The 24751-nt window shown below is 44.2% G+C and overlaps 2 protein-coding genes across 3 annotated transcripts in view; both read left to right on the forward strand.

Moving 5' to 3' along the window:
* Cfap52 (cilia and flagella associated protein 52) overlaps positions 1-980 on the forward strand; it is a 45416-nt gene extending 44436 nt beyond the window's left edge. Inside the window, exon 14 of the mRNA XM_077110634.1 lies at positions 805-980. Coding sequence (XP_076966749.1) covers positions 805-980 — 176 coding nt within the window. The remainder of the gene's footprint in view (positions 1-804) is intronic.
* Positions 981-3058: 2078 nt separating this feature from the next.
* The window catches only part of Usp43 (ubiquitin specific peptidase 43), a 71018-nt gene continuing 49325 nt past the window's right edge, over positions 3059-24751 (forward strand). For both annotated transcript variants that reach the window (XM_076870788.1, XM_076870789.1), the window contains exons 1-3: positions 3059-3568; positions 10674-10805; positions 19349-19452. In XM_076870788.1, coding sequence (XP_076726903.1) covers positions 3059-3568; positions 10674-10805; positions 19349-19452 — 746 coding nt within the window. The remainder of the gene's footprint in view (positions 3569-10673; positions 10806-19348; positions 19453-24751) is intronic.

Consider the following 24751-nt stretch of genomic DNA (forward strand, 5'->3'; position numbering starts at 1 on the left):
AAACACTCTAAATGAATTAAAATTCTGCAAACACATTGACTTAAAGCAAGATTTCAAACTAGACACAGTGTGGGCTGAGGTTGTGGCTTGGTGGTAGAGTGCTTGCCTAGCACATGTGAGGCACTGTGTTCAATCCTCAGCACCACATAAAAATACATAAATAAAAAAATAAAGATATTGTGTCCATCTACAACTAAAAAATATTAAAAAAAACTAGACACAGTGTGATCCAATCATATATACAGGTATATGTATATACCTGTCTATACATATACATATACATATACATATATAGAAAAGACTGAAAGGAATTGAACCAAGATGTTATTAGTGGTTATTTATGGGTGATAGAATGAAGGGTGAATTCATCTCTTTGCATTTTCCCTCTGAATTTACTATAACACACATAGATTTTTTTTTTTTTTCAACTATGGGCAACTATGCCAGATTGGTCTGGGTTTCCTGGGATCCAGGGATTCTCCCTTCTTTGTCTCCAGGGACTACAAGTATGTGGTTACCATTCCCAGGCATGCTAGATTTTTATAATCATAGCATTTTATAAAGATAGGTTTTTCTTTAAGTTGGCACATGGTGAATGTGTTGACAATAATCTGGTTGCCAGGCTCAGTGGCCCACACCTGTAATCCCAGTGACTAGGGAAGTTGAGGCATGAAGATTGCAAGGTTGAGGACAGACAAGCAGCAAAAAACAAAACAAAACAAAAAAAAACCCAAACTTTTTTTTGAGACCAGGGCCATTTCTCTCTAGTCTATTGCAGTGATGCCACATAACTGTGTTTTTCAGGTGGAAGTGACCATCTGGTTAAAGTTTGGGATTATAATGAGGGTGAAGTGACTCACGTCGGTGTGGGACACAGTGGCAACATCATGGGCCTCCGCATAAGTCCTGGAAATCAATACATCATTAGCGTAAGTGAAGATGGAGCCATTTTGCGATGGAAGTACCCGTTTGCCTCCTGAGGCACCGGACCTCCCCGGCTACGGTGCTTCGAAGTCCTGCTGAAGATTGAATTTGGGCAGCTCCACACTAGTCTTGATTTCTTTCATTGGCGTTTTTGTTCTTTAGTCTAAATATTTTATCTCTAAGTTTCTCCTTTCCTATATAGAATGCATTTTACATTCTTAAATTGTACATAAAATTGAATATGTTCAAGAAAATTTGTCCAGACTGAACTTTTTTGAAATTTTTTTTTAAAAATTATAAATACATTCCCAGTTGTTGGCTTCCTGTCATAATCTCTTTTCTGTGACTCTGCCAAACCCACAGACTTTCCTTATGATCTGTCCACAGAGAGCATTGCCATTATTCTCTAAAAATAAGACCTTTCATTGGTCAAGCTGCATGGGGCAAGACTTTTAGGTTTAAACCCAGACCTTGGGCAGGCTTTTAAAATACCCTCCACCTGACTTTTCTCTTTTGTCAAGTGAGAATAAATTCTTGCTCAAAAGGCCATTGTGAGAATTGAGTGGAATCATGTCAAAGCATCAGCAGAATTTCTCATAGAGAGGCTCAAATGGGTTCTTAAAGAAACTGACTGTTGGGATCTTGGGGCAATCCTCAAAAATGAAATTTCAGAGATGCTTTATGGAACTCGGCCATGATATCCTTCTCCAGTGCTCATCATCAGAATAGTAATGACATGAAACTTGTGTATTAATCATCCACCCGGGTATCTTTTCCCAGGGAAGGTAAATGATGGCCTTTTCCCACAGCAGTCTTACGTTTTAAGCATATTCTGTATCCTTTAATGCTGCTTTTGTCATACCAGGGTAATTGTTATTACCCTATTTTTTCAAATAAATAAATATCAAGGATATTTAATAAATGATGATCACTTATTTATTAAATAACATTTCAGGGCACTGTTGTAATACTGTATCCTGCTGATCTCTTTCTCAGCTAGAAACTGATGAGAAATTCATTTTGCAAGACTGGCCTGACTAATTATAAACCTGAAAGTTATGGGATAAAGTGAGTAGAAGCCCCTAGTGTTACCCAGGGAATCAAGGGCGGGCAGAGCCAAACTTACTCTGATTGGGCCACGACGCAGCTAGGATTTTGCGTTGAGTGAACAGGCAAAGGCGTAGGGGGCGCGCCAGAGAGCCGGAAAACTTCCTGCTGAGCAAATACTGAGGTTGGAAAGGGCCTGAGCTTGCCAATCCTTAGAGCCGGGTCGAGTTCCGGTTCTCCTTACAGGTCGGGTGGCCTCCCCTACGTTGCGTGAACCTCTCAAAGCCCACTTCTCCACCAATTAAAACGAGGATGATCAAGTCTCGCAAGTTTTTGGAATACGATTATAGTCTGTAGCCTAAAAAAGAAACCCACAAGCAGTTTGGGTGTTTCTTCCCGGGGCAACAACGCGGCTCCCAGTTCAGGTCCTGGGAAGGCTCTGCCTGTTCCCAGGGGGCGGACGAGCTGCTAGGAGATGGCAACACCTGTCCGCACACACCTGAGCCTGCGGGGGAACCAGCGGTGCACAAAAGCGCTCCCCCACCCCTTCACAGCTCCCAAAGCGCGTCTCTCACCACACCTGAGGCTGCCCTTGGGAGACTTTCTCCCTTTTCTTCGTTTTCATCTGGACTTAAAACCAAGAGAATTAGTAATAAATAGCCAGGGCTTTGCCATTTCCTAGGCATTTTCGAAATTTCCATTCCTGTTTTATTTCCAAAGCTTGAAGGATGGGCGGGGAACGGGCGCAGAGGTGAAACCCAATTGTCTTGGTTTTTAAGAGGTAAGGAAGGGTGGGGAAGCAGACGACGACAGTCTCCCAGCGCTTTTATTCCTGTCTGTACCGTGAGGGAGGGACCAGGCGGCGGGGGGTGCGGGTGGCCCAGCACTGCCCTAAGGCCGGCCTTGCAGCCGGATTCCCGCGCGGGGCGGGGCGGCCCCGCCCTTGGCTCCGCCTCCGCCCCGTCCGCGCACACCTGGCCCGCAGGTAGCCGGTGCTCGGCGCCTTTCCCGGGTTGTAAGGTCCTGAGAGCTGCTGGTCGGCCTCGGGCCCGGGGGCTGCGCTCCGGGAGCCACACCGGAGGGAGCCATGGACCCGGGCCCGGGGGACGCGGCTGGAGAGGGGCCGCCCGCGCCCCGGCCGCGCCGCCGCCGCTCCCTGCGCCGCCTCTTCAGCCGCTTCCTGCTGGCGCTGGGCAGTCGCTCCCGCTCCGGGGACTCGCCGCTCCGGTCCCGATCTCAGCCCCAGCAGGGACATTGCGATGGCGACGGTGAAGGGGGCTTTGTCTGCCCTCCGGGCCCGGCTCCTGCGGCCCCCGGGAGCCCCGGGGCAGAGTATCCCCTCGGATCCCAGCCCCCGATCCTCGCGGGCGACGGGGCGCGGCCGCCGGGCGCTCAGGGCTTGAAGAACCACGGCAACACCTGTTTCATGAACGCCGTGGTGCAGTGTCTCAGCAACACCGACCTGCTGGCTGAGTTCCTGGCGCTGGGGCGCTACCGGGCGGCGCCCGGCCGCGCGGAGGTCACCGAGCAGCTGGCGGCGCTGGTGCGCGCGCTCTGGACTCGCGAATATACGCCCCAACTTTCCGCCGAGTTCAAGGTAGGCAGCGCTCAGCCGCCACCAGCCCTCGCCGCTCGGCGGCAACCTCTTTCTGGCCCTAGGGGTTTCGCTTCTTGCAAAGTGTGTGCACCTACCAGGGGATGCTTTTCTTGGGGGTCTTCTGTGGTTCATTTATCAGTTTAGTCTCCGTGATCGCCTTTGTTTTGCGCTGTAGAGTTACGGTGTTGCTTTTCTATGTTTTCTTTATGAATTAATTTCTCCCAAGTATTTTGAGCGGGGGTGGAGAGAGTTGGCAGGTTTAAGAGTATTTAGCTTTTTTTTTTTTTTTTTTTTTTTGCATTCAACAAACATTTGTTGAAGTATCCGAAGGCTTGTGGGCCGGGGTTCCGACGCCTGGGCTTCCTATCTGGAAGGGTGCGCGGTGGGGAATGGAGACTTTTAAAGGTCGAAGCCTCAGGGGAAGGTGGTGATGCTTCTGTTGAGATCTAATTGTTGAGAAGGATGCTGCGGGCTCAAGATCTAGGAGTAACCCAGGCAAAGGAATCAAGTACCCCAAGGCCCTTCCCAGGATCCGAGTAGGGAGGCTTGGAAAGAAAACGTGTCGCTGGAGCTCAGGAAGCGGACAGGTTCGCCAGATCTTGTACGACCTTGCAAGCAGTTTTTGAATAAAACCCAAAGTGGACCCTGAGAACCAACTCCTAGGCCGGGTAATGTGCTGAGGGGGAGGGGTCGGGGGAGGCAGTGGGTATGCTAGTTTGGAGATGGCATTCTTTTGTTTCAGGCGCATTAACCCCTCTATAATGTGTTAGCTTGGGGTTGCGTTTATTGTCTGCAGGATCACGGTCTACTTGCTCTGGATGCTGCAGGGTCAGGAGACATTGTAAATCAAATCGTATCGCTTTGCCTGGGGTTAAAGTGGGGTGTGTGTTTGGGGTCCCAGTTAGATGAAAGAGTTCCTAATAATTGATGCACATGGCTTGCTTCCTGCTGAAAACCCACAGCTCTGGGCAGAGAGCTGAAGCTCCCCACAGACCAGTGATTGTTGTTCCTGGGGGGAGGGGGGAACCTGTCAGTGTTCATTCCACAAGCATCACAGCTCTTGAGTTTCAGCCTGAGAAAGCAGTCTTCCCCATGTGATCTGCAAGGATGCCAACCCCCACCTTCCTCTTTCCTGCCTCCATTAATGAAGAAGCTCTGTTCTGCAGTAGTCATGTGGGTGTCATTAATGTCTCTTTTTGGCAACATTAGCTTTTTAAATATGAGAGGCAATACTAATAGTGGTTAAGAGGGATGTCTTTGAGGCTTCGGGACCTTAAGCAAGTTTCTGAATCTTACCATGCCTTAACTTTTCTCATCTGTAAAGTGGGACCATAAGGTTGTTGTATTGAGTTATACCTAGAGTACTGACAACAGTGCCTGGCACCTAAGAAGTGTTCATTTTTATAGAATTACACCTCCTCACCTGGAAAGACCTCAAGGAAGGAAGGGGGTAATCTTTGAATAACTGTTCCCTTGCCAGATGCATTCCCCACCCAGTTACTACAGCATGGAGAGAGATGGAGTAGTTTGGGAAAAAAAAAACCTCCCCAATTAGTAATCACTCTCAGTGACTCACCAGCATTTCCTCTCTCTCTCCAGGGCCTGGGAACTCCCCAGTGAACCTTGGGGAATTGAAGGATAATTGAGTTGTTGTTAATCTGTTCATGAGGGAAATATAATCTGGGGTTTCCTAGGTCTTTCAGGTAACCAGCCTTGGAGAGTAAAGTGGAGGATTCCAGAATCGGGGCTGTCAAACATTAGGGATCGAAATCGGGGAGGGCTCCTTTTCTTACCGGTGGTGAAACTTTCATTCATTCAGCGTGTACTTATTGAATGTCTAGAAAGTGTATCGGGAACATGGAATGTGTGATGAGCCCAAAGCCAGCTTCTCCAGGAGCATATGGTCTAGGGGAGAAAGGGATGTTATCGAACTGATCCCACAGGCACATGATTAGATGGTGACATGCTAGGAAAGTAAAATATAGTGTGCTGTGACGATAATGGCAGGTGGCTTTGATTTGATTGGGGAAGGTATCCTGGGGTGACTGGAGAAGACTTACCTGGAGAGGTAACCAATTTTCTTTTCTTTTCTTTTTTTTTAATAGTTGTAGATGAACACAATACCTTTATTTATTTTTTAAATGTGGTGCTGAGGATTGAACCCAGTGCCTCACATGTGCTAGGCAAGCGCTCTACCTCTGATCCACAACCCCAGCCCAAGGTAACCAAATATTGAGTTGGGTTTTGAAGGATGAGGTATTCACAAGGACATGGATGATGGGAAAGTGCATTCCAAACCCTGGGAACTGAAAATGCCAACCGTGGAAGCAGGTGGGGCTGAGATTCCCCTCTGCCAAATGGATTAATGAAAGCTTATGTGGCTGGAGAATTGTAGAGGCCAAGTTACATAAGGTTTTGTTAAGGACACCTGTCTTTATGATGGATTTTTAGCTTTAGACCCAGAAAGGGGCCAGCATACGAGAGGATGTGTATACTCAGCTCTGAATATGGGATGGGTTTGTGGTCCCCCCCCCCACCTATCCCAGAATCACTCTAACCTCTCACAGATAGGAGGACCACTCTTTGTTTTAACAGCAAATGAATAAAAATATTTTTAAAAATCCTGTCTCATCTATAATCCTTTGTTTTTCTGATGATGCAGTTAAAGGTGTACTGCAAAAAAATTGGAAAATGTAAAGATCTAATCATCTTAAAAATACTGATGTGTTTCAAAATCTATCTGAGCAAATAAACAAACTGGAAATTCCATTTCTGTAGCCTGCTTTTGTCACGTGAGTCTTAAGACATGTCATAAGACTTTCTCCTGGTCATTAAAATATTCTATAAAACTTGATTTCTCATAATTGTATATATCATTATATCTTCTGTGGAGATATTGATATACTGTACAGTCTTCTAGTTGTCACACTGAATTGAGATTTCTTGTGTTTAAATCATTGTCCTTAGTTCTGTTTATTTCCGTAAACTTAATTCCTATAGGGGCATGACATAGTCAAAGCAAAGGTGTAACTATTTTATTATCTTTCTGTTGTTTTAAAAATGAACTTCATTGAGGTATAAATTAATAAATTACCTACAGTGAAGAGCAACTTGGTAGTTACCTGGAGAGGTAACCAAATTTTTTTTTTTTTTTTTTTTTTTTTTAGTGTAGAATTTAATGAGTTTTAACAAATGTATGTATCTGTGTGATCATCACCCCAATTTCAAATATATAATTTTGTTTTTACTTTTTAATCTACTTTATTGGGTTTGATTATTTTTTATCATTCACATTGATAATTTTCCTTCCAAATAATTATGACAAGTTTCAGATAATACCAGTGATGGCATATTTTCCTGGACATTGAATATCTTTTTCTCATTAATTTTTCCTCAGCTTTATGACAGTCACAAATGACAAAAACCAAACATATTTACAATGTATAACGTGATGTCTTGATATATGTGTATATGGTCAAATGATTCATTCAAGCTAATTAACATGTCCACCAATCTTCCAAACTTACCTTTTTTTTTTTTTTTTTGGTAATAAAAACATTTAAGTTGTATTCTCTTTGCATTTTTCAGGTGCATAATATATTAATGCTAATTATAGTCACTGTGCTCCATCACCTATAAGTTTATTGAACAAAAAGAAAATCACATCTTGTTTTTGTGTCTCTGGTTAGAAAAAGGTGGAAGATTTTTCTGTGTTTCTTGACTAGTTGTAAGTCTTCTCTTGCAATCTCTCTTCCTGTTGCTTGTTTCCGTTCTGCTTTGGTCTTAATGTTCTTTTCTTTTTTTAAAAAAATATTTTTTTTAGTTGTAGTTGGACACAATACCTTTATTTTACTTATTTATTTTTATGTGGTGCTGAGGATCGAACCCAGGGTCTTGCACGTGCGAGGCGAGTGCTCTACCGCTGATCCACAACCCCAGCCCTTAATGTTTCTTTCATTTGTTGCTGTAAGTTCCTCAACCTTGTCATATTTGCTGCATATATTTTCTCTAAAGTGTCCCCCTTTCCCCCTACCCCAGTACTGGAAGCTTTTGGTTTATTTATGTCATGCCTTTTGATGTTCTATTTTATGTACTTCTAGTTTTTCTAAGACTATATTAAGGTTTTTGGCCATCTGGAGTTTATCTTAGCTTATGTGCTTAAAATCAATTTTAGATCCTCAGTGATGTACTAGAGGCATTGCTTTTTTGAAACAAAAAAACAAGGATTCCTTCTTCATCAGTCCTATGTTTTGGCCACCTAATATCAGTGTGCCACAGGTTTTCCACCAGGTAACTTTGATATACAGAGAAATATCTTCGCTTGTATCTCTCATTCACTTAGACTAAGCACCCCCCTCCCCCCAAAATGGAATTACTGTGTTTATGTAGAGGGACATTTTTAAGGTCCTATCATGTCTACCTTCTTGAAGTTGTCATATTCTTTTTGGAGAGGTCTTATGGCAATATAGCCAGGCTAAGATGAAGAGAATCCATTTTAAAGGATTAATTTGATTTATTGGAAAGGAATGGATTCCCCTTGGAAGGAAGAGCAAAAGTAAAGTTATAAACTATAGAAGATGTTTGGTGTACCTGAGCAGTTTGTTTATCGGGGTCCTTAGAATAGGCAGGAGACGGGTAGAAGACGTGCATTGGGGCCAGACCACAAAAGAAGTTTAAACTATTAGGTAGGGAGTAGAAGAGAACAGAAGGATTTTGAGTATCTACTGGACTGCAGGAAGATGGGCCTGGTCTACCATGAGTGCAGTGTTTTTTTTTTTTTTTTTTTTAGTTGTTGATAGACCTTTATTTTATTTATTTATATGCAGTGCTGAGAATCAAACCCAGTGCCTCACACTTGCCAGGCAAGTGCACTACCGCTGAGCCCCAGCCCCAGCGCTGAGTGCAGTGGTTTGATGGTGGTGGTGGTGGCGGGGGTGGGGTGGGGGGGGTGGAGTGGGGATTCTCAGAGCCTGGCTCCTCCTTAGGGAGATGTTCTCATCTGGGTGAGTTCTAATAGAACTCAATGCTGGCCATGAGAGTCTGCTGTATCCAGGAAGGGTGGAGACATTTTGGGAGCCACACTGCTTGACAGATGACTTGAGGGCTGCGGATATGAGGGAGAATCTGTGAGAAGACACCTACCTTAAGAGGAAGGGCTGGTTTTAGAGATTCTGAGTTGGATGGGGGCTGACTGCTCGCCCAGAAGAGAATGTTGGTACTAGGATGTAGGCTTGATGATTCCTTGCGGGTGGGCTTGCTAGATAGAATACAGAATGCCCAGCTGATTTTAATTGCAGATAAACAATGAGTACATTTTTTTAGTATAAATATATTCCCAGTATTGCATGGGACATATGAACATAACTTTTACTGAAATAATTATTCATTGTTTATTTAACTGAGCACCTTTTTTTTTTTTTTTTTTTTTGGTGTGTGTGTGGGGTGCTGGGACCTGGTGAGGGCTAGGCAAGAGCTGCGTTACTGAGCTACATCTTCTAGTCCCCGTGTCTTCTGTTTTGATTTGCGAAATCAGGCAGCCCTACTTTGGGACTAGGCCCTTGAGAATCTAAGTGCAGAAAGGCTTAGAGAAGAATCCAACCTAATGTGATCAGAATAAAGACTCAGAACCAGCATTTCGGTTAATTAGATCTTGAATTTGGCTTCATCTCATCTAAAGTTTCCCTTAAGTCTCAAGGGACGATTAAAAGAAAAAGAAAAGAAAAATGCTCAGGCCATGTGGCAGTGGTGAGGATCGTCCCGGTCTCTCGCTTTGCTCAGACTGTCCCCTTTGGCAGGCATGAGCAGATGACAGACCTCCCTAAGCAACTTAGGAAGACCCTGTCTCAAAATAAAAATATGGGCTGGGGATGTGGCTCAGTGGTTAAGTGCCTCTGGGTTCAGTCAATGGTGCCTATATCTATGTATGTATGTATGTATATATTTTAATAATCTGCTGTCATTTAAAAAGATGTTTCATGACCTTTGGTAACTAATCAAGAACATATCACTTGATATCTCTGAATGCTAGAGGCTCTGGATTCTAGGAGTGGGACAAACAGCTGTAATGTACTGTGCGTGTGCGACTTGCTCACACTGAATGGCTTGGGTGCTTGTACATGCACAACAGAAATCCCTAGAAAGATGCTTCAGAAGCTGCTGGGAGTGGCTCCCTGCTGGCGAGGGTCATCAGGGGATCGAGAACAGTAGTGTTCCAAAAGAAGGAACACTTTTCTTTGCTGTTCTTTATATTTTGAATTCTTTTTTTCTTAGTATATACATCCATCACCTTTTGAAATACACTTTCCAAAAGCTGGAATGTGCATTTACACAGAAAATGACAAAAATTGCTACGCAGTTCAAGAGAAGGACAGTGCAAAAGGGACAGGGAACATGAGGACCACCAGGGCGGGAGGTCTTGTCTGGCTTGTTCACTGTGGCCCAGTCCTTGGAATAGTCCCAGGCATGTGGGCGGCATTCAAGACCAATTTATTAAAGGAATAAAGGGCTGGATCAATCTTTTATGGATCAAACCACAGAAAGAGAATTTTGTGTTCTTCAATTTTCATCCCTATTTGAAAGAGGCAATAAAGGAGCTACATATAGTATGTCTTCGAGCATCAGCTCTGCCGCTGGCGTGGTCATTCCCAAGCAAGAGCTAGCAGGAGCGATGGGAAGGAATGATGTTGGTGTGACATCAGCGAAGGAGAAAGCAGGGCTGGAAGGATGTTTGCTTGTGACAGCATGGGAATAGATCCAGGGAGGGAAGGCCAGCAGAGCCTGGGACCCCGGTGATCAAAGGGCCAGAGCTTCAGGGAGCACAGATGCTCATCAGATCCAAATCCTCAGAGACAAGACTCTGGATGTTCAAGGCATAGGACACAGTGATGGTCCTTCTGAGGAAGGGACCTTCTGTACCGGGACCCTCATACCATTTTGGAGCAAGGTCAGCAGCAAAGAACCTCTCTACCCCCGGGTTGTTTGCTTGTGGTCCTCTCGGGTCAAGGCTGAAGGATGATCACCTGATAGCTTGGTGCTTATAGGACCTTCATTGGGTTGTATCAGGGGTTGAAATGACCGCTGGACCTCTGTTCTGATTCCCTTTCAGAATGCTGTTTCCAAGTATGGCTCTCAGTTCCAAGGTAATTCCCAACATGATGCTCTGGAATTCTTGCTCTGGTTGCTGGATCGTGTCCACGAGGACTTGGAGGGCTCCTCCCGAGGGCTGGTGTCCGAGAAGGTTGGTGACTTGCTTAACAAATCATTGTATAGGACTCTCCTTCGCCTTCTCCTTCTCCTCCCTTCTTCCTTCTTCTCCTCCCCTCCCCCCTCCCCTCCCCTCCCCCCTCCTCTCCCCCTCTTCCTTACCCTCTCCCTCCTCTCCTCCTCCCCTCCCCTCCCCCTCCCCCTCCCCTCCCCTCCCCTCCCCCTCCCCCTCCCCTCCCCCTCCCCCTCCCCCTTCCCTCCCCCTCCCCTACCCCTCCCCCTCCTCTCCCCCTCTCCCTTTCCCTCCCCCTCCCCTCCTCTCCCTCCCCTCCCCCTCCCCCTCTTTTCTCCTTCTCCTTTCTTCTTTCTCCTCTGAATGTTTATTCAACGTGGATTCCTGTGTGTTCTGGCTACTGTACACACCGTGCTGTTCTCTGCTTCCTTCTTTGAGCTCTTGTTTCTTCCCGTTGCTCAACCCTGTGAGGTAGTGTGTAAGGTTTCACTTTGAATCATAATTTGAAAATGAAAAGAATGTGTTTTTGGTCTATATTCTTTGCATTCATCTGGCCCTCTGAGGCTGAGCGCCATGATTTGCCATTTCAGCTCCACCATTGCTTTCTCTGTTACATATCTCACAGGGCAGCAATTCCTAACCTTTTTTTCTCAAGATGCAGGATGGATGATTTTTACACATGTGCATTTAGCATTTGCAATTTTGAGGAAACCTCAGACCTTTGGGAGGAGGAGGAAAGCATTCCACTAATTTATAATAGTCACAGTTAATTGATACATCAGCTATGTTCTTTATGGAGTTTGCTAAATCAAGATCAATAATGGCTTATGCTTTAGAGCTATCTCTTTATTTTCCACTTAAGAGAGTAAAAGTGAGTGAAATTATATCATGAGTGAGCAAAGTTATTGTAACAATATTATTGAATGCACACGCCTATAATCGCAGTGGCTTGGGAGGCTGAGGCAGGAGGATCTCAAGTTCAAAGACAGCCTCAGCAATTTATTGAGGCCCTAAGTAATTTAGGGAGACCCTGTCTCAAATAAAAAAATTAAAAAAATGGTTTGGGGATGTGGCTCAGAGTTTAAGTGCTTCTGGATTTGATCCCTGGCGCCAAAATTAAAAAAAAAAAAGAATTTTTTTTGAATAATCTGCTGTCATCTAAAAAGATGTTTCATGACCTTTGCTAATTAATTAAGTACATAAATACTCTCAATATCTCTCAGGACTGATCCAGATGTAGCTAGGAGAACTCCTTTATTAATTTTGCTTTGTTTTGTCTGAACATTTGGTTTCTAACTCACAAGTCAAAAGAAAAAAAAAAAGTCATGAAAAAGATTTTGATTGGTTCATCCCAGTTTCCCATCTCTTCATAATTTGCTTGGAGCCCATCATTTTGGAGTAATAAAAAATGAAGGGCCCAAGAAGCTCAGGCTTTTATTCTTCTTAAAATTCATCCACATAGATAGCTAGTCTTTGAATTTTTCTCTTTTAAATGTGAAGGTCATCTGGCTCAGTGGCTCATGCCCGTAATCCCAGCAATTTGGGAGGCTGAGGCAGGAGGATAGAAAGTTCAAGCCAGCCTCAGCCTTTTTATTTTTAGTGAGACCCCACCTAAAAATAAAAAGGCCTGGAGATGTTGCTTAATGGTAGAGTGCCCCTGGATTCAGTCTTCCATACTATGATAAATAAGCACTAAATAAAATCTGCAACATGATCACTTATGTATGTCTCATATATTAGGTTGGGTAACTTTCTCAAAGTCACCCAAAGAAGGAACAGAATCAAGATTCTAGCTCAGGAGAATCTGGCTTAAAATTCTGTTGTTTTAAAAATCATCACCCATGGGACTGGGGCTGTAGCTCAGTGGCAGAGCATTTGCTTAGCATGTGTGAGGCCCTGGGTTTGATCCTTAAAAATAAACAAATAAAATAAAGGCATTCTGTCCATCTACAACTACAAAAAATTTAAAAAAAAAATCATCCTCATGACTCCCCATCCCCAAAACATAGCCAGTGATTACCTGGGAGGACCTCCAAGGTTACTCCAAGGTCATTGTGGTTCCTATGGGCTGTGGGGGTATGGGCGATTTTTCTTTTATTTACAATGATTTTGTTTATCTTATTTAAACTCTTTTGATTGTGAGTGATAGAAATGTAAATTTATCCAACTTAAGGAAAAGCATTGGTTGCCTTCTATAACCTGCAAGTCCAAGGGTTGAAAAGTGGCTTCCTGCAGGATTGGCCCCTAGGACTCAGACAATGTCACCAAGGTCTTTGACTCACCCTGTCTCTCCTCTCTGGCTTCAGTGTCACACTGGCTCTGCCCACATGGTCACAAGAACCTCTTCTGTGATGCTTCAGAGCCTGGGATTCCAGACAACACCCAGGGAAGAGTGGATTGCCCCAGCTGGTTCAAAGGGCCATTCCTGGCATGTGGCCAGAAGAATGGGATATTCTGAATGGGCACACTTGAGTTATATGCCTCTGGGGGTGAATGTGGCCCAAGGAGAGCTTTTATAGGATCAGAACTTTTTTCTCCCCAAAGAATAGAATGCTCAGCAGATAAACATGTGTCCCCTGCACTGTCTCTTCCGTAAGTTTATGGCTGTTTTAGTCAGCTTTTTCACTGCTGTGGCTAAAAGATCTGATAAGAACAATTTTAGAAGAGGAAAAATTTATTTGGGGGCGCACGGTTTCAGAGGTTTCAGTCCATAGAAAGCTGACTGCACTTCTTAGGGCTCCAGGTGAGGCTGAACACCGTGGCATAAGAGTATGGTGGAAGTATGTGGCTCATATGATGATAAGAAAGCAGAGATTCCACTTGATAGATACAATATACTCCAAGGGCATCCTCCCAATGACCCACCTGCTTCAGCCACACCCTACCCATCTTAATTCACTGATTGGGTTAAGGCTCTCAAAACCTAAGGCTGGGGACCAAGCCTTTAATACACAGGCCCTTGAAGGACATTCTAGTTACAAATTATAGGAACAGACTTCCAAGTTGCCTTTCATTTTTTTTTTTTCCCTTCTGTTCTTTGGTAGTAGGAAAAGTCACTGGGCTTAAGGAGATCCCAGAGAGGTTAAGTAACTTGCCCAAGTCACACAACTAGTAAATGGGAGAGGCGGGAAGGGCCCAAATGCAGGAAATACAGTGCCATTCCAGGGTTTCTTAACCTCAGCCCTTTTGGCATTTTGGGTCAGATAAGTCTTTGTCGGAGTGTGTGACTGACTGTTCATTGTAGCATTTGTATTGTCTGTTCCCACTAGATGCCAGTGTAAATCCCCAGTGAATTGTGCACATCAGCACACAAAATATAAATATAAATATAAAAATAACCAAAAAAATGTCTCTGGACATTGCCGGATGTGCCCCTGCAAGGAGGCAAAATCACCTCCGTCACCAGTTGAGAAGCCCTGCCCCTAGAACTTCTGTTCCTAACAATGGTGCACCGTCCCATGATGTCTTTGACATCATGTTGAGTTTATTTAAGCCAACAGGACCTGTCAATAATTCCTTTCCATATGTTTAAGACTTCAAGAGAAAGCAGACATATTTGGTCTTCCAACTTCCTTCTTATTTTGGGATGAAGGAGATGCTGGGGATTGAATACCAATACTTGCCGGGCAAGTGCTCTAACCACTGAGTACCGTCTCTGTCCCCACCCCCAACTCCAAAATGTCCCTCTACCATATTCTCTATCATGCAGCCAGATCTCCTCAGGAAGGAAATTAGATCATGTCACTCCCCTGCTTTGTATGGCACTTAGAATCTAGCTAGACTCCACCCCCGTCCCCCAGTGGGCCCAGTGTATTAGGGGCATGGCATTCCCCAGGCAGGACCAGGGCGTGGCTGTTGGTCAGAAAGAGGAGCTTATCCAGCCCTTACTTTGACCCAGTGAAACCAGAAGACTTTTTTTTTTTTTTTTTTTTTCTCTCTCTCTGTCTTGTGGTCATGTCAAAGCCTGTTCTGAAATTTGCTCTCCGGAAATAGGGCTGCCCAAGGAAGCCAGCCTCTTGTTTGCTTGAAGGTCGAGAGCAGCAGAGCTGTTGGGATTATTTGGCATGAAACTTCAGTTTTCCCTTTTGGAGAAGGAAAGCTGCTGTTCTCTGTGTAACTCTGAATGATCTTTTTTCTTTTTGAAGTTATTTTTGTTTTGAGGACACAGGAAAGCCATATAGCTAGAGGTATTCGTAACTGGAATAGAAAACATAAGGACCCCTTTCTTTTCCATTACTTTTAACAATTCTCAAGTGTTTTCACCCTCTCCAAAAGGCATATTTTTTTTTTTACTACCCTATCAACAGCGATACATAAGAAATCTTTGTGGCCATCTGTTTTCCAGAAAATGCCATTCTTGTAGAATAAAGGAGGTGATGTGGCTGGGGAGAGAGCCGGCAAGCTAACATGTATTAAGCATCTACTGTGTACTAGGCAAAGGGCACACATGCCATCTCTTGATTTTCACAGTAGCTGCATGATGTCGAGGGAATGTTATTTCTTCTCGGTGTAGATTGAAGCTTTGAGAGATACCCAAGACTAGAGCCGGGTGCCTGACCTCGTGGTCCACGCTCCACGGAGGACTATTCTGCTTCTCACCTTGGCCTTGTTCAGGATTTTCTTTCCAGACCCCCATCCTAGCTGATCCCATCCACAGCCACTCCCAAAGTCTTCCATTGTCACCTGTGAGGAAGCATCCTGTGCTCTTCTGAGTTCTTTGGTTGCAAAGAACTCAGCCCATTTGAGCTGACTTGAGGAGGGAACTGAAGAGTTGGCCCAGGAGGAACAAACAGCAGGCTGAAAAAACAGGTTTGAACAGTCAAGGATCAGACTGCTCTGGGACCCTGAGGGTGTCTCAATAGCCTGGACCCAACTGCTAGAAGGAACGTGGTCTGCCCATTGGTCACTTTACCCATGATTCATGCCCAGGGCAGGAACATCTCATCCGTGTAATAGCTTAGGCTGTGGACACGTTCCTTTGTAGGGGTGAGCAGGACCCCTGATGGAAGAGCCCTCCTCACCCAGGGACTGGATTCAGGGTCCCAAGAGGGGGTGCTACAAATGAAGATGGAGGAGAGAGTCCCAGGCAGCCAGAGCGTTACAGTGTTCATGCTAGTCCAGCGTCACTTCTCCAGGGCCCTACATCTGTTTGCAGCCAGAAGTCTCTGCCTGGGGGTTGAGTTACCCTCACACCCCACATGTCCTTCCCAAGCCTGCTTCTCCTCTTGGCTTTCCTACATCCGTTTATGGAGTGGGTATTCTCCAGGGGGTGCTGGATTGGAACCCGGGAGCTGGTTATGTTTATCGGCTTCCTCTTCCTCCCTCTGCTCCGGTGCTGGGTTATGAGCTGGGCACACAGGGAATCTTGAACCCTCCCCTTTCTTTCCTCTTCATGGCTCCTAATCTGGGTCACCTAGTTGTAACCTGCGCCCTTGAGCCTTTTAACCCGTGTCCTCAAACTTAGCCTGCCTTGCCTGGGAATGGCTGTCAAGTTAAAGCATCTCTCCAAGCACCTGTTAAAACCCATCAGAGACTCCACATTGTGACAGCCACCTCCTACACAGTGTGTGCGCCTGTGAGTGTGTGTGTGTGTGTGTGTGTTGTATGATGTACATGTAAATAATATATGTAAGTAATAACATGCAAATAAAATATATATTCTTTAAAGCCACAAAACAGGGCTATCAGATTGGTATTACAACCCTCTTATTACAGTTGGAAAGGTGGCGTAGTTTGTGTTCCCCAAAAGTTCACGTGTTGGAAACTTAATCCACAAATTCATGTTAGTGGATTTGGAAGTTGGGCCTTTGGAAGGTAATAAAGATTAGATGAGGTCACAAAGTGGGGGTCCCCATGACGGTATCTGTGGCTTGGAAGAATGACCCAAGTGAGTGAAAGACCTTGGGATGCCCTTCACTTTTTTTAAAAAAATTATTTAGTTGTAGATGGATGCAGTATCTTTATTTATTTATTTTTTATTTTTTGTGGTGCTGAGGATCGAACCCAGTGCCTCACATGTGCTAGGCAAGTGCTCTAAACCACTGAGCCACAACCCCAGCCTCTTTTGCTGTGTTGTGATATGGCAAGAAGGTCCTCACCAAAGGGCAATGCTGTGCTTGCAGACTTAGCAGCCTCTAGAACTGTGAGCTAAAGAAACCTCAATTCTTTATAAACCACCCAGCCTCAGGTACTTTGTTATAGCAGCAGAAAATGGATGAAATGGAGCAAATAAATAGTAACTTTGAATGGATCAGAGATGTTGAGTAACTCAGATAGCTAAGTACTAGTGCAGGGATTTTGAATCCACCATGCTGACTCCTGAGTTTGTATTTTTTTTTTTTTTTAACCACTGAGCTACATCCCCAGCCCTTTTTATTTTTTGAGACAGAGTCTCATGCGTTGTGTAGAGCCTTGCTAAGCTGGATCTCCAACTTCGTGGTCCTCCTGCCTCAGCCTCCTGAGTAGCTGAGACTATAAGGCATGCAGCATGGTACCCAGATCCGGAGTCAATATTCTTGAATGGGATCTTTGGTATTTCCTGAAGTAGGTGCTCAGTTCCTTGGGACATTAAAGGCAACAAACGTGGCACCCGATTCTTTCCTCAGCCATTTTCTACTTCCCTATGTACTTCCTGTATTTTAGGTCAAACTGACCATAATAAAATATTGGGACAAATAAGAGTGACCATCCTGAGTGCTTGTCACTTATTTGTTCTAATAGTTTATTATGAAAAATTTCATACCATGGAAATGTTGGATTAATTATACAGTGAACGCTCACACCTACTACATAGAACCTGCAGTTTATGTTTATTAAATCTACTTTATGACACATTTACCCATCTGCCCGTCTTTCTTTTCTAGCTTATTTTCTGATGCACTTTGAAGTGAACTGTGCACATCAGCACACTTTACCCCAGATAGTTCACATGTATTCCTTCTATCCTCAGCTTTCAAAAATCCTTCAACAGTCATCTCAGATTCCACCCAAGTCTTCCTCTGCCACTCACCGCCTGTTCTTCTAATCAATGTTTTTTTTTTCCTTTTTTCTATATGGGGGGATATCCCACAAGTACTGAAGAAGCACCAAAAATTATGCTCAGATACTCAAACAGTAAATAGGCACCTGCAAAGTTTCCCTGTGACTTTCTGGTTTCCGGGGGTGGGGGGCGATTAGGAAAAAAATTTAACAAGACTCCTTGAGGGGATCAATGATGAACAGTTGAGAAACACTCATCTAGGGCATGTTTTATGGTGGCCTTCTGGATGCTCTTGTAGTTTAATTTTATATCTTACTAATTAGCTTTGTAGTATGAGTGGCTTTGATTCTGGGATTGCCCTCAGGGACAGACCTTTCAAGGATGGTGATTTTTGCATAGCAGGGCTTTCATGAGTAATTGTGTCTTGTAATTGTGTGTTGTAGGGACTAATAATGCAAGGGGTTAAAAATAAATTTAGAGAAACTGGGAACTTGGAGTAATTCCTATTGGGAGTGGTAGGAGTCCAGCAGAAGTTGGTGGCATTGGGGCAGGCAGAAGCCCCCAAGATTGGATAGCGAGAAAATGACCCCCAAGGATATCAGATCCAAATATCTCCATCCTCTAAATCTTATTTTATATGGTAAAGACTCTGCAGAGGTATTTAAGTTAAGGATCTTGAGATGGAGTGATTACCCTGGATTATTCAAGTGGACCTTTAAAGCAATATCAATTAGAAAAGAGGCAGCGATTAGAGACACACAGAGGGGAAGACAAAGCTGAGAGAGAGTCAAAAAAAGACCAGAGTGACATGTCCATAAGCCCAGGAATTCTAGCAGCTGGCCATTATTGGAAATAAGCAAGGAGTGGATTCTCCTTGGAGTGTGTGGAGGGAGTCTGGCTCTGCCAACACCTTGATTTTGGCCCATTCATACTGATTTTGATGGTCTAGTCTTAAGAACTGTGAGAAAATAAATTTGTTGTTTGAAGCTACCAGTTTTGCGATACTTTGTTACAGCAGCTACAGGAAACTAATACACAAGGGTGTCCAAAGACACTCACAGGAGGATGGATGATATATGTGGAGGGAAGGAAGCTGTGTATCAAATCTCAAAATGCAAAGCCTGCTTCCTTTGCAAAAGATGGAACCGGGCTCACCAGAAAATGTGGACAGGCACATTTAATAGGTGGGTTAGGGAGAGATTTGGTGTGTATGTGTTTGAGTGATGGATGCTTACCCTGGTGAAATGTACAAGGGGCATCTAGTCAGTGAGGACCCAGCAGGTAAAGAACGGGGTTGTCCATCCTGAGGGAGGAGTTGAGGCGGGCAGGTAGGAGTGAGCATTTGCCAAGGATCATGCTCCTGTCTTGCTCCTCTGGTACCCGCAGCGTGCTTCTCTCTAGCATTTGGAGAACTCGAGGGGTTGGGAGAGCATTGAGTGATGCTAAAGGCAGCATTGAAGCCCAAGAGGCTCAGAAAGGGATGGTGTGGGCCCAGGATTGAGCGATGGTCTGAGCTCTGGGAGTGGTCACGAGACGGGTGGTCCTGGATATGGCCTCTCATCTGAAGTCCTTTCTTTCTTTTCAGCTGCCACCCGAAGCCAGTCAACCCTCGGAGAACTTCTTATCCTCATCTGCCCAGCTTTCTCTAGGCCAAAGCTTTGTGCAAAGCCACTTTCAAGCACAATACAGGTAAGATCAGTCATGTATCATCCAAGGGCTCAGCATACTTGCTGGTAACTGCTGTCCCCTGGCCATTGGCCCTGAGATTACAAAGTAACAAAATCCATAAAAAAAAAAAAAAAACCTTTCTCTTTCCTATGATAACCCCCAATTAACCACTCACTCCTGTTGTCTCTGACCTGTAGTATTTCTTCTTTTCCTCCTTCCCAGTTTCCAGGCCTTCTACCTCCCCTTGAAGGAGGGGTGATAGAGGGTGAATCTGCAGAGGATGAATATGGAGGCTGGGCTATCACTAGTGAGCAATCACCCCAAAGCTTCCTCTTTGCTCTTTATGGCCAGAGAGCCCGGCTCAACAAGTCGTTCTGAGTTCAACAGTTCCCAGTATTATGGAGAATATAAAAACAGATAAATTGCCGAGCCTTTGACTTCAAAAATCTATGTGTTGCTCCTGGGCATTTTTATAGGAAAGTACAGAGACTTGACACAGGCAGAATCTCCGAGTATCACAGCATTTAGTGAAAGCACTTATCGCTGTGATAGGTCAGAGAGGAGGCCCCCACCCCGCCCCCCGGGTTCTCAGGGGAGTATGCCTGTTGAGGGGTCTGAAGGGTACATAGGATCCCGTGGGTGGGAGGGAGCAGATTCAACAAGAATGAGTCAGGCTGAAAGGTGAGGATCAGGATTTAGGGGAAACCATTAGTTACAGAAAACCTTTGGGTGAGACGCTTGCTTGTCTGTGAGTATGCATACGTGCGCATTTATTTATTTTTACATATCAATGCTTAAACTTTACTCTTAACTGATACGTAAAAGTGTGCCTATTAATGGGTGTACCATGTCATGTTTTCATGTGTGAACACTGTGCAGTCTTTAAGTCACCTTAAACATATTTCCTCAAACATTTATCATTTCTTTATGGTGGAAACTTTTAAAATCCTTTCTTTTGGCTTTTTGAAATGTACAGGTTTTTGTTATCTATAGTCACCCTACTGTGCAATAGCACCCCAGAGATGTGGGTCCCTCTGATTGGCCATTGAGCAACCTGATTAACCTTTCCCATCTCTGCATCTTTCCTTCTCTCCCAGCTTCTGGTGACCTCCTTTCCACTCTCAACTGCTACAAGATCAACTTTTTTTGAGAGAGAGAGAGAGAGAGAGAGAGAGAGAGAGAGGGAAAGAGTGTGTGTGTGTGTGTGTGTGTGTGTGTGTGTGTATACATACACACATACCATGGCCTTATGCATGATATATAATTTAAATATTAATATAATATAATTTATATATATATATAGACACATTTTTTTTGGATACTGGGGATTGAACCCAGAAACACTCTATACCACTGAGTTATATCCCCAGCCATTTTTATTTAATTTTATTTTTTTTAATTATGTAGAAGTGGATGTCTAGACTTCTGTTTTCTTTTCTTTTTTTTTTTTTAGTTGTCAATGGACCTTTAGTTTTATTTATATGCGGTGCTGAGAATCAAACCCAATGCCTCACACATGCTAGGCGAGTGCTTTACCACTGAGCCACAACCCTAGTTCTATTTCTTTCTTTCTTTCTTTCTTTCTTTCTTTCTTTCTTTCTTTCTTTCTTTCTTTCTTTTTTAAAGAGAGAGGAGAGAGAGAGAGAATTTTAATATTTATTTATTTTTTTTAGTTTTCGGCGGACACAACATGTTTGTTTGTACATGGTGCTGAGGATCGAACCCGGGCCACACACATGCCAGGCGAGCGCGCTACCGCTTGAGCCACATCCCCAGCCCTCTATTTCTTATTTTAAAACAGACTTGGTAACTTGCCCAGGCTGACCTGGAACTTGCGATCTTCCTGCCTCAGCCTTCCGAGTTGCTGGCATTCCAGGCGTGTGCCACAGCATTTGGCTTTTAACATATATTTATATGTAATAGTGTTGGGCTGGGGTTGTGGCTTAGCGGTAGAGCACTTGCCTTGCATGTGCAAGGCCCTGGGTTCGATCTTCAGCACCACATAAAAATAAATAAATAAAATAAAGGTATTATGTACAACTACAACTAAAAAATAATTGAAAAAAATAGTATTTGTCAGTTATTTATATAAAGTCTTAGAAATATATGTCATATAATACAGCGTATATTAGATTACATAATATAAATGCATATTTATAAATATAAGGAATATATAAAATAACGTGTATTATGTGCTGTTACATTTATGTGATATGTTATTATTTTGCAGTGCTGGAATTGAACCAGGGCCTTATGCATGCTAGGCAAGTGCTCTACCATTAGCTCTTTTTGTGTAGTGTAAATATGCTCATATGTGTAAAATAGGCTTTTTCTGTAATCCTATAAGACTCCAGGAGGTGAGTGCTGAGATCTGGGAGGTAGGGCTTTTTGCACAGAGTTGCAGTAAGCGGCAGAGCCAGCATCTGTCCTGTGACTCCCTGAAGTGTGAGCCCTGCCTTCGCTCCCTTTGTGATTCTTCCTCTTCCGTTGCTTTTCCATCTCATCTCGATTGTTCATTGTGATCTCCACTGCACCTAAGCGGGGCTGCCTTGTCTTCTATTGTGGATACCGAAACCTTCCAACATTTTTTCCCTTCTGGAGGTTGCAATAAATCATTTCAAAGTGGAGCTTTGCTCAGGATTCTTCTGGATTGGCAGTCCCTGTCCTGTTGGTTTTCATCTTTTAATTACTTTTCTTTGAACAAGGTGACACCCGCTCCGTCTTGTAGAATCTCCCAACCTGCAGTCGTTGCCTTCCGTACTTTCGGGGGGATTGCATTCTTTGTGTGTGATCAGGAGGAGGTCACTTAAGACTGCCCAGGAACTGTCCTGCTTTAGGATTTAAATTATATTCCATAAGCAGTGATCAATAAGATATGATCACCCTCTTTGAGCGTGCTTGTGTATTTAGAAAGGTCAAAGAGTCAAGAGAGCACTTTGCAAGCACCCCAGACTCATAGCATGTGAGAAGTTGAGGTTCTCTGCTGACCCAGAGAAGGAGGAGCCTGAAGAAACTGCCACAGAGTGCCAGGGGGCGGGGAGAGGGGGTGGCATTCCATTCCTGTCCTGGGATGCTGAAATACTGGGTAACAAATCCCCTCTAAATGAGCCTGACTTTCTTTGCTGGGCTTGAAGGAAGGTCAGCTCCTTCCCGAGAGGTGAGTGATCCTCCGGGAGGTATGCAGAGAGCAAACCTGGATTTTGTGCCTGCCGACCTTGAAAGCTCCTAGCCATGACAGGGCATCCGTCTTATCCTCAGGTATCCAAAGCAGAGGTTGCCAGGAACAAAAAATAAAGAGACAGAAGGAAAAAACAGAATAGAGGAAGAGGAAGAAGACATCCAGGAGGGAAAGGGGGAGACTAAGGAGAGTCCGTATTAGAGAGTGGGGCGGTGTCCTGTTCCTTGCTGTCCTTGTGCCATAAATTAACCTGGTTATTTTTTCACTCTGTTTTCTCTATGCATCTCCCCTCATGTTTATGTATGCACTTTTTTTTCCCCTTTCTTTTAAATGTTCAAGTGCTTGCTACTGTGCTTGGCCTAGTGGTTACCATGAGGAACGTAACTCCTTGCCCATGAGAGAGAAATAGTAACCCAATACACACACACACACACACACACACACACACACATATATGTATGTATATACATATATATGTATATATACACATAACACACATGTGTATGCATGCACACATATGTGTACATTGTATGTATACACATATATACATACGTATATATATATGTACATATGTATATATATTTGTGTGTGTGTTTGACTTTCTGTATCCACAGCTTCTGTATTTGCATAGTCTACCAACTGAGGGTAAAGATACTAGAAAACAATCACTTCTAGCCAAGTGGTGGTGCATGTCTGTAATCTCAGCTATTTGGGAGGCTGAGGCTAGAGGATCACAAATTTGAGGTCAGTCTGGGCAACTTAGCAAGACCCTGTCTCAAAGTAAAATAAATAAATAAATAAATAAATAAATAAATAAATAAATAAATAAATGGGCCTGGAAACTTTTGTTAATCCTTCCCCCGCTTCCCCGCCAAAAAAATGGCAGGGGGTGTTGGGGATGCAGCCCAGTGGTAAAGTGCCCCTGGGTTCAATCACCAGTACCGAGAAAAAATTACATCTGTATGGAACATATACAGACTTTTCTTGTCACTATTTCCTAATCAATATGGTAGGACAATCCTTTATGTAGCATTTACATTGTATTAGGTGTGATAAACCATCTAGAGGTGGTTTAGAGTCTGTGGGAGGATGTGTAGGTTCTGTGCAAATACTATTCCCTCATATGTGAGGGACAGGGACATGCACAGAATTTGGTATCTGCAGTGGGGTCCTGGGACCAATCCTGAGGATATGTGGAACAGCTCTTCCCATTCTCTAGACATTGCATTTGTGCCCTACTATGTGCCTGGTTCTGTGCGAGGTGCTGTGAACAATACCCAGCCCCTATTCCCATGGAGCTCACGTTCTGCTGGGGGCACATGAGACAATACACAAGTCAACCAACAACCTGAGCTGGGGCTCACAGAATGATAGGGAGCAACCTGGGAGGTGGGGAGGCAGCCAGCATAGATAGGTGATCATCAAAGCTTGTTTTCAGAGGAACATTTGAGCCAAGCCTTGGGTAAAAGGAGTTCACCGTTCAAGTAACTGGGGATGGTATTCCAGATGGAGGCGAAGGCCAAGGGGCTGATCTTGGCAAGTTCAAGAGATGGGAAGGCTAATATGACTGCCAGGAGGTGAGAGAGCAGGAGACGGGGCCAGGGAGGTAGGCAAGGGCCTGGTAAGGCAGGTTGTTTAGTTCATGTGTGGGTTTTAGTCAGAAGGACACAGGAAGCCAGGTGTGGTGGTGCGTATATGTAATCCCAGCTCCTTAGGAGGCTGAGGCAGGAGGATCCCACGTTTTAGGATAGCCTCAGCAACTTAGTGAGATGTTCAGCAGCTTAGAGAGAGACCTGCTGTAAAAACAAAAAATAAAAGGGGTTAGGGATGTAACTCAGTGATAGAACACCTATCCTCAGTACCCCGCAGGCCATGGTGGAGGTCAGGTGGGGGGACACAGGAAGCTGCTGCAGAGGTTAAAGCAGGGTGTGCTGTAGTTCATCATTTTATGAGATGACTTGGTTGTCATAGCAGGGGAGGGAGGTGACAGTGGAAGTGGAATTTGATGTTGCTACATAGTCGTCACAGTGGGGGATGACAGTGCCTGGAACCATGAAGGTAGCATGGAGATGGAGGGAAATGGCTGGATTTGGGGTATGTTTTGGACATTGTCACCAAGGCTTGCTAGTGGGCTCAGGGCTG

Source organism: Callospermophilus lateralis, chromosome 11 (assembly GCF_048772815.1).
Source record: "Callospermophilus lateralis isolate mCalLat2 chromosome 11, mCalLat2.hap1, whole genome shotgun sequence".
In the NCBI taxonomy this organism is placed as follows: Eukaryota; Metazoa; Chordata; class Mammalia; order Rodentia; family Sciuridae; genus Callospermophilus; species Callospermophilus lateralis.